This window comes from Centruroides sculpturatus, unplaced genomic scaffold (genome assembly GCF_000671375.1).
Source record: "Centruroides sculpturatus isolate CEXI.00-Female unplaced genomic scaffold, Cexi_2.0 scaffold116, whole genome shotgun sequence".
Taxonomy (NCBI): domain Eukaryota; kingdom Metazoa; phylum Arthropoda; class Arachnida; order Scorpiones; family Buthidae; genus Centruroides; species Centruroides sculpturatus.
Genome location: NW_019384401.1, coordinates 412877 through 423875, shown reverse-complemented (window position 1 = coordinate 423875; position 10999 = coordinate 412877). Strand labels below are relative to the sequence as shown.

General features: G+C 30.9%; 1 protein-coding gene across 1 annotated transcript in view; it reads right to left on the bottom strand.

Moving 5' to 3' along the window:
• The window catches only part of LOC111618652 (adenomatous polyposis coli protein-like), a 137569-nt gene that overhangs the window by 101459 nt on the left and 25111 nt on the right, over positions 1–10999 (bottom strand). Inside the window, exon 2 of the mRNA XM_023360208.1 lies at positions 1185–1331. Coding sequence (XP_023215976.1) covers positions 1185–1313 — 129 coding nt within the window. The 5' untranslated portion in view covers positions 1314–1331. The remainder of the gene's footprint in view (positions 1–1184; positions 1332–10999) is intronic.

Here is a 10999-nt window from a genome sequence, read left to right as displayed (position 1 = left end):
AAATGGACGTGTGTGTCCCTATATTTCACTTTTCAGCCAAAACTACACATCGCACATGAATGGTGTTTATATGTGGTAGTAGCCCCAAGTCTCCATTCGTGCACTATGGTGGTTGCGTCTCGATAGCTATAAGGATGCGGGAGATATGGGGGCTTAAAGTGGTTGACTTCAAAGATTTTCTATTTCGATTTTAAAAATGTTAGAACCGTTTTAAATTCGAATTTGTATTCGAATTCAAATTGGTTCGATTATAGAACGATTGTAAACGTTCCAGAAAATTGATCAAATTGAAAATAGTTCGTTTGACTGGACGTAAAAATTCTCTAATTAGTCTGGAAATGGGGGACCTAATTCTTGCATTCTGTGCTGTAAGGGTGTGGGAGATATGGGGTTGAAAGTGGTTGACTTCAAAGATGTGTAACAATGAAAGTGTCAACAATAGAAGTGTTAAACAGTGGAAGTGTTAACAAAGGAAGTGTTGAGTAATAAAGAAAGTGTTAATATAAAGCGGCATGCAAGATTTACAGGCGGTTTTTTGCATTTTTGTGGGAAATCGAACATATTTTTAGACTCGTGTAAAAATTAGTCTGGAAATGGGGGGACCTAATTCTTGCATTCTGTGAAAACGGGTAAGATTGGCTATAATGTAATTATCTTAATCTTCACTATCGTTACTTTTTGCCCAGTGAAGCGGGTCCTTGCAGCTAGATTCTAGATTACTTGGAAAAACAGTCTTTTATATATAAAAAAAACTATATTACAAACAAATAAAAACCCAGCAAAGCGGGTCCTTGCAGCTGGTTTATAAATATAAACCATTGAAATAATTTTATAAATTATTAAAATTCCTTTGAAAGTGTACTAAAGAAGCTCAAAAACAAAAGTCAACATTACATGAAATATTAACAATTTACTGCAAATGTTTCTCTGATTATAAAACAAGTATCTTCAGATATATCATAACTTGAAAGCAAATTAAATTGTGATACTATGCAGGAAGACTAATTGCTTTGCAGTTTGAAAAACATTAATTTAATTGCAATAAATTGCTTTTATTTTAAAAAATTATTTATAATGTCCTTATTTATCTGAGTTATCCTGTAGTCATTTTTTCAATGTGCTTCAGAAATATTGAATTAATTAATTACAGGTTTAAAAAATGTATGATATAATACTTAAATTACCTGTTCTCTTTGGTGCATATCAATGCTTGGATTTACAGTAAACCTATTCTGTCTTGTAATTTGATTTTCTACACCATCAGAATCAGAACCTGGAAGACATGCATGTATCTCCTTCGGATATTCTGCCATAGCATTCTGTATACTATCCTAAATAAACATCAATATTTTCAGTAAAATATGAATTTATACTTATATAGTTTATTTAGACAACATATTATTTATATACTGTAATTGCAATATAACAAAAGTTGTTTAACTTTTGTTATATTGACAAGTTAAACTGAATATTTTGATCTATATCTTGTTACCAACAACTTATTTAAATAAACTTCTTTAGCAGTATTTAATAATTAAATCATGTTATTTTATGTGTTTCTTTAATATAGTGCGCTAAATATATGAGAAAACTATCATCATTCATCAGTCATTACATATTTAAATATGTGATGACACCAGTCATTACATATTTAAATATATAATCTATCTAATAGAAATTGGATATGTTAATCTTTGAAAAGACTAAAGATATCTTCTTTATTTATTCTTCAACCTGAAGATGACAATTTAAAATTGCTGAAAATGTTTGTTTATTTAATTAAAGTTTATTTTTTTGCTGGATTTTCTGGTGTTTGTGAATTATGTTATCCAAGGTATCTTTGGTTCACATTACCTTGAATAATTGGAGTTCTTCTGTAGTAGTATTTTTACAGTGCCTGTACAATGGAAATGGAAAAGAATTCTAAAAATCTTTTGACAATTACGTTGATTTTCATGCTCATTAAAACATGTGTTTGTTTTTTTTCTGAGAGAGAGAAGTTTTGTAATTTTCTTTTTTCTTTTTTTTTGTGTATAAAAGTATGACTAAAAATATAAAACAATTTAAATTAGAAACAGTCATTTAATTGAAGAAGCATCAGGTATAATTACATGTTAAATGATTTTAATTGATCCCAAATGAGTTCAGTTAGTTCTAATTGATATGTATGCTTGTTAAATGACATAAAATCAAAGCATTTGAAACATTTGTAACATTCAAAATTAAATGATTTGAATAGATCTATAAATGAACTGATTTCAAATGTTCTATCAACAAGTCTACTCATATATCATGTGTCTATTTCTGTTATTTGCATCATTTGAATGTGTCAAATGATGTAAATTGATATTTTTACTATGGTGAAGTTGATATAAGCTACTTATGCATAAACATCATCGATGCAACACTAATATAACTATTTATTTTAGTTAAATACAGTTATTAAAAGTAAAGAATGTCGTATCAGATTACTACCTTACCATTCAAAATTTAATTGGCAGATAATAGAAATGTCAAAGATTTATTCTAAATAACTGTTTTAACAAAGAACATGCAAAAATTTCAGAAATTTAGTTTATAGAGAATTAAGTAGTTCTGTATACAGTAGAGTCCCGAAAACTCAGTACTCGATAACCTGGCAGTCCGGATAACTCGGACACACCCTGGCAGGGCGAAAAAACTCCTAGTTAATTTTCATTATAAACAGCTTTATGCCTCATAAAGTATTTTTCTGAGATCTGTCTTATCAGGTAAATTACTGTACACTGTGTATTCATTAATTTTCATTTTCATGTAATAAAGGCTCTATGCCTTCATAAAGGACGTACTTTTCCTTTGTTTATGGGTATTTGGGCAGTTTATTCTCTGTTGTATTCTCAAGTACATAATACATACAAGTACAGTACAGTATTTTCTGAGGAAACATTCATACTNACGTAGCTTGCTCTCGAGTAGGAAATTTGAAAAATTTGTACATACTGTATATATCCCGGATAACAAAATGAAAAATGTTGTTTATAAACAAGTATTGTAAATAGTTAGAATATATTTTCAATAAAATTTTTTTACCTCTTATATTTTAAAGTTTATTCTTTTATTCCAACTACCACACAATCTCATATCAAATCCCTGAGCGAAGCTGGGTACCCCAGCTAGTAATTTCATAAAAACAGCCATACTAATACTTTTGACATTTTATCAATGTTGTCTCTTAATAGTTTAATTCACTAAACTTCTACAGACATTTGCTGTAGTGTAACTTACAAATTCAATCCTTAAATTATACCTGCTACCTTTTACCAGCTATCTGTATATACAGTACTAGCTATTACCCACAACTTTGCCCGCAGAGGTTTTGCAAGCAAACCCCATTTATATTCAGTATTTCAACAACCATAGTAATTGTTATATAACACCTACTGCTGAGAATCAAATGAACTGTTTTCAATTTGATCAATTTTCTTGAACATTTACAATCATTCTACTATCGAACCAATATGCAATAACAAATTTGAATTTAAAACGGTTCGAACATTTGGTTAAAAAAAGCGAAATATATAAAAATATTTATAACAATGTCTGAAATGTTATCAATTTAATACACCTAAGTACTTAATGAAGACTAAATGTTGTTGAAAACAAAATATCGCATCTAAAATAGTACAGTGGAAGCTGTTCTTCCGGTTAAGCCTTAATGCTCTTCCTCTCCCCCATGGGGGAATTTCGAAAAATCCCTTCTTAGCATGCATTTCCATGACATACCCTAACTGTGTACCAAATTTCACCTCTTTAAGTTCAGCGGTTTGCTCTGGGCAATGATGAATCAGTGACTCAGTCAGGACAAGTAATTTTATATACAGTATAAACAATCTTATCTTTGTCCTCATATGTAAAGCATATTTATATCCAACTTTGCAATATTTAGTGCATAAAGAACTTTAAATTATAGCTACTGCTGCAGTTCATAGTTCAGGATATTAACATACAAAATTTAAACATATCAATTTCAGAGTACAAAAGTCACTCTTCCTGCCAATGATATTACACTAAAAGGGAAAAAGACTAACCTTTGTGAGCCCTCTGTACCATATCAAGAGTCAGTCATGTTACTTATAATTAAAATCTTTTTAAAAATTAAGGTTTGTTCTTCCAATTAAACCTTAATTATCTTTACATAGGATACTTCACAATGATAGGGACATGTTTTCAACCTTAAAAAACTGGTTTATATGGTTCTGTTACTATAGCTAAATACAGGTTTAAAACTATATTATTTAGTTATAACGACAAGAAAATTCCAAAATCATCTAATAGAGCAGCAAGATAACATCCAAAATAACAAATGCTTAACAGCTCTCCAGAAGTGATAAGTCATGGCCTTGTGCCTTTAGAAACAAAGACTTCAATTCTCAAATAGTGCATAGACCACAAAACTATTTTTAACTGGGAGGCCTTATACATATCTAAGTTTGGACCTTGCAATAAACTTTCAGCTGAAGAATGCCATCAAAAGATAGAGCAGTGGATTTTGCTCTTTAAAATCTTGGAGACTTGATTCATTGCCTTTCTAGCTTTAATAAATTCTAAAAAATGTTTTTTTTTTTGTAAAATATAGGATTAATAATTGTTTGTTATTGCTATGAGGAGCTACCACTCATTTTATCATATATAACATCATTTTTATGTTTAAAATTCTTTTGCATCATTAAGTCTTACACATTTTTCATTTTTCGTATGTTTGATTATTCAAATATGTATTCTTTTTTCAGAATATGTCAATATATTTTTTTAAAATTTATATCTATGTTCTTCTTTGCCTTAAGATGACATTGATACAATGTCAAAAGCACTCGCATGACTGTTTTTATGAAATTATTAAAGTACATAATGCCAAAAGACAGCATTTCTTCTATTGGTTATACAAATTTTGGCATCAAGTGCATATTTATAATTTTTCACCAAATTTGAACTAACCCTCATAACTTACATTATTTCCACAAGAAGTACAACTTCAGAAGATTGACAATACTTCTACTCCTAATAGGACATCTAAAATGTTTTAGATGTCCTATTAGATGTCCTATTTGTTATGTTATTCATGAGGATATTGCCAAACACCAGACGAATATATCAAGGGTTAAAATATCAGACTCTCAACAAAAGAAAGTTAACAGAGAATACAGGAACCTTTGGAAACCCCCAGATGATCAAACTCACTTAGCATCCAAATTAACCAGGAATGAAATAGATATTACCATCTCTCTACTCTCAAGAAGGACAAAGCCGCAGGAGTAGACATAATATTACTTGAATTTCTTATCTGCCTTGGGCCTAAAGCAAGAAACTGACTAGCTAAATTATTTAGACATTCTAAAATCTGGCAGATCCTCAAAATATGGAGACAAGCAAAACTCCTTGCCATTTTAAAACCTCATAAAGAAGCAAACGACCCAAAAATTTCCATCCAATTTCTCTTCTCTGCATACCTTTAAAGTTATTCAAGCATATTCTACTGCAAAGAATCACTCCAATAATTGAACCATTTCTGCCCTCAGAACAAGCCAGCTTATGACAAGGACAAAGCTGTTGTGAATAAGTACTCATACTGACCAACTATATTGAAACAGGCTTCAAGCACAAACAAAAAACAAGTGGAGTGTTTATAGATCTCTCAGCAGTATGGAAAAATGGATTATTATTAAAAATAGAAAAAATTATTTGCTGAAAATCTGTACTAAGAATATTAAATTGGATGTTATCAAACCATAAGCTTCAGGTAAACTTAGGAGAAAACAAAAGCAGGTATAAAGTCTTACAAAGTGGCTTGCCTCAAGGCTCCATTCTATCTCCCATTCTCTTTGATGTTTACACTGATGATTTACCTAGACTAAATTGCAAAACGTTCATCTATACAGATGATATTGCTTTAGCCACTCAAAATCATAGGTTTCAAGAACTAGAAAAAATTACCAATACTGATATGGAAAAATTAAAAACTTATGTAATTAATTAAATTTAGAAACTTACTAACTAAATAATAGAGAAGATGGTGCAAACTCAACATAAAATTCTGTAATAAAATTCTGGATCATAAATCTAACCCAACTTATCTCAAGGTTTCATTGTAGCTTACATATAAATAACATCTGTTAAAACTAAAGTCAAAAATCACAAAACAAATCAATCTTATCAACAAACAAGTTGGGACAAAATGGGGCTGCAATGCCCATATCCTACACAGTGCTTAGTTGGCTTTGGTCTACTTCCCAGCTGAATATTGTGCTCCAATCTGATATCATAGCAATCATACTCATCTGGTGGACACACAATTAATTAAATAATACTATGAGGGCAATTACTGGAACTCTAAGAACCATGCCTTTGCCCTATTGCAAAAAATCCTCATTAACCTTACATTACCCATATATATAATTACTTACAGAATCATTCTCTGGACTGACCAAAATCCAGAAAACCTTTTCGGAAGATTAAATGAATTGGTCCACAATGACATCTCCCCAGAGAGTTGAAACAAAAATAGGTCTCATATAACTTTACAAATAAACATTTGGTAAAGGATCCTACTATCAAACAACCTAGCTTTGAACTACCAAGAAAATATTGGACACAAATTAATAGATTCTTGCCAACTCAAGGAAGTTATTTGTTCCTCTTACATAAATAATCAATGTCACCATGTGGAGCTGAGCAGACTACTGCTCATATTGCTGAGGAGTGCCCTATGTACTCTGTAACAGGAGGCTTGAAAGTCATTAACAATGCAACTCTTGAAGTGATCCAGTGGTAGAACTTGATTGATATCAAACTTTAGGAACCTTCACCATACATCAGTCCAATGGTGAAATGAGCCAAGTAGTGTAGTTACAAGAAGTTACATGAGCCAGTGTGCTAACTCATGTCTGTCTGTGTCCTTGGAATCATAATATCATACAATGGACCCCACATCCTACAACAGGGCCTCCAGACCAAGATCATTGGCAAGCCCACTCCCCGAGACGTTAGTGGTGTGAGATGAGGGACCTAACCACTCGGTCCCCATGGCCACTTTGGAATATAAGGCAGCTAAATGAGAAAAATATTATTTTCATTCACAAATTAAACATGCATTTAGAAAAACATAGATTAGCTTTATTAGAAACAATAGAGGAAATACACAGACAAATTTTACATTGACGAACACGACATTAAAAACAAAAACAAAATAACAACCAACACAAGAACTGAAGAATGACAGGAATACTCCAATTAAATTGAACTCAATATTCCACAAGAAAATGCAAGAAAAGCAAAAAAATACAAGCTTGCCACCTTCATACCAGGTCCACATGAACTTGGGCCCCCTGATTAGAGTCTGGTCAGTCACTACTATGTGGGGGCCATGCATCATATGCTTAATAATACAAATACTCTCACTTTACGACCGAGTTCCGTTCTGATGACTACGTCATTAAGTGAATTGGTTGATAAGCAAGGAGCTTGCGCCAGGAATATAGGATCGTTGTAAAATTATAAAAATTATGCAACAAATTTCAAATTTATTCATAAAAAAACATGCATATGTACTGTACATATAATCATTTGCTTATTTGGTTATCTGGAGCTGTAGAGGGTCCAGGTAAGGAAGATGACGATGATGAAATATAAATTGTACTGTACCTTCAAAGGCGGAGGTCCTGGATGTAACAGTCAAAAAGAAACTCATAAGTGTGGTTTGCTTTGTAATCATCATTTTTTCTTGATAAATTTCTCTATAGCATTTTAAAAGTTCATTTATCCCATGTTCAACTTTATTAAAACATTCAGTATTTGGATCCATAGCCTAAAGTTCCAACATAGCCACATTAATTTTGGAAAACACACCAGCTAGCCCATGTACCGTGAATTTCTTTTTCACTTCTTCAGTTCTTTTCTCTTCTTCCTCTTCCAAATGCTGCATCGCTTCTAACTCTATTAAATCCTCATTTGTTAGCTCTCCATCAGCATAATCCACTAATTCAGCAATGTCTTCCACTTCAACATCTAAATTAAGTGCATTGGCAAGGCCTGCTATTGTTTGAATTACATCAGTTTGTTGAAGATTGTCAAACGATTCGAGATTGTTCGCAAAACTTTATGCATTTTTTTCCATATGCCTTGCATACACTTATCTGTCACTTCATCCCAAGTCGATTTAATGTTTTTAATGCAATCTAAAATACTGTATGATTTCCAAAAATCACAGAGTTAATACATCATTTTCTGTTCTGCTACAGCTTGGGAAAAAGTCATGCACAAATAAAATGCTTTGAATGTAGCTATAGTGCCCTGATCCATTGGCTGTAGGACAGCAGTTGTGTTTTAGGAAGATACACTACCTTTACATCAGGGTGTAGATCATCAAGATGGCCTGCGGGTGACCTGGAGCATTATCAAGCAGGAGAATAATTTTAAAAGGAACTCCCTTTTTCAAATAATAATGTTGGACTGAGGGTATGAAGCAGTTCAAAAACCAATCTTCAAATAAAGATTGAGTCATTCATGTCTTTTTATTTGCACAATAGTAAAGGGGCAGACTGTTTTTACTAACGTTCTTTAATGCACATGCATTTTTGGAGCAATAGATCAGGAAAGGCTTTAACTTGAACCCAGTGGCATTCCCTCCCAATAAAAATGTGATCCTGTCTTTAAAGCCTTGAAACTGGACATTGCCTTAGCTTCTTTGTGCATACAGAACCTTTCGGGCATTTTTTTCCATCAAAGCCCAGTTTCATCCACATTGAATATCTGTTATGGGCAGTAGCTGCCTTTTTTAATTATTCCATCCAATTTGTCAACAAATTTTATTTGTTGTATCTACATTCACACTTGCCACCTCACTGATGATTCTCCAATTATGCAGGTTGAATCTCCATCTAAACCATTGAAATCATCCATAGCTTGCTGTAAATTATTCTGTCAATTTTTTGCCTTCATGTACCTTCAAAATCTCAAAGATACTGCATGCCTTAGCTTGAATTATTAAAAGGCTTATCGGCATATTTTGCATCTGGTTGTCAAACCAGATGCAAAATATGCCGATCACCAATAATTTCTCCGTCTCATGAATAAGACCTTTTCGCTGTCTAGTTATTATGGCTTTAAATCCTTCAATAATTTCACTGCCTCTTTCACTCTAACTTTATCCTTTAAAATTGTTGAAATTGTCTAATGTGCTAATTTCAAGTCACATGCTATTTCTCTAACTGTTTTACCACTTCGTAGTCTTGTATGATTTTTATTTTCATTTCAAGGTCAATAGCTTTCTTTCATTTCTTAACAATTTCTCTAGATGATGCCATACTTTTTCTTTTCGTCGACATCTGTATTATTTTGGGGTTACAAATATGTAAAAAAAAAAAAAAAAAAACTGAGGTTACACAGTGACTGCTTGTCGGAATGAAACTGACTGAAAAAGTGCATATCAAGCTTATAGTATGCTCAATGCACATGTCACCATTCACCACTGACCAACACTAAAGCTGAGAAAGGGGATTCCCCAAATTGCAGGTCAAAACTTGATTGGTTGTAAGTGCAAGTGGTCGTTAAGAAGATAGGTCATAAAGAAGTGAGGAATACCTGTACAGCATTTCTAAATATGTGCTAAAACATGAAAATGATGAACAACCATACCACAATCGAAACATTAAAACACAGTGATATTATAAATTTTTGAACATTTTTAGTCATTTTTATCAATCTTCTTCAGCGTAAAAAGTGAACCACAAAGCCATAAACTGAATGGCCTTGAACAAGTAATTTTTGTCATGTGCTAGCTAATGTTATATGCAAATAGTTATTCCTAAATTTATGGACATAAAACTTAACCATCACTTAATACATTTTATAATTAATTAGCATGACAAAAACTGAACTGAATTGAACACTTAAAAATCATAAGTTTATAAAACAAATTTGTTTAAACATAAATTTAAATAATTTTAAAATTCAGACAGTAAAAGATAATTAATTTAATCATTTTAAGTATATTACCTTGAAGTAATATACTTATATAATAAACAAATATATAATTATAAAAAACTAGTTCACTAAACTGTTAAATTATGTCTAAATGCAGAAAATAAATGAGAATTCTGAATTAATACAATATCAGAACAAATGATTTAACTATTTTTAACAAATATTAGTAAATTATCATTGATTAATTATGTGATTTAAAAATCAAGAATTTGAATTACAGATAATATGTCAACTTCCATTGACAATCATTGATAAATTTAAACTAATTTAATTAAATGTTACTAAGTGTGGAAAAATAATCTGAGACTTATAAGTTATAAGAAAGTTATAATAAAGAGTTATAAGTTTGAATGTACTGTACAAACTTATAACTCTTGCATTATGTGTTTTGCAGATTTTTTTCATTTTTCAAAAATATAGAAATTTAATTAATTTACCTGTAATAATCATCATCATAATGACAGATCACAACTATTAGTAATTCAAATTTTGTAATTATTAAGTCTCACAATTAACCCAACCATTATCTGGTGATTTTCACAAATATCGACAATTAATTATCTGTCTGAACTGACAAGCTGTTATTCATATACTGGTAATTAATGCAAAAAATTTACAAAGCTAATCGTCAAAGTGAAAATTTTTGGATTTATAACTGGATAATGTAGCTTTTCTGTAATTTGAACTTTTTTTGTTTAGAATTTTATACATCAAAGTAAAGAATAATATAATTCAGTATAAATCTATTATAAAAAACAAAAAGATCCAAATGGATCACTTCTACATAATTTAAAAATAAACAAACCATTGCCTTAGTAACTTTTTACATTATACTTATAGAAGTTATACATTTTTTTTATAACAACTTAAATATTTAATAAACCAATAATATAATTTCAGTCTTGAGACAATTCTTATTATTGTAAAAAGTTAATAAAGCTTATTATTGGTTTATTAAATATTTAAGTTGTTATAAAAAAAA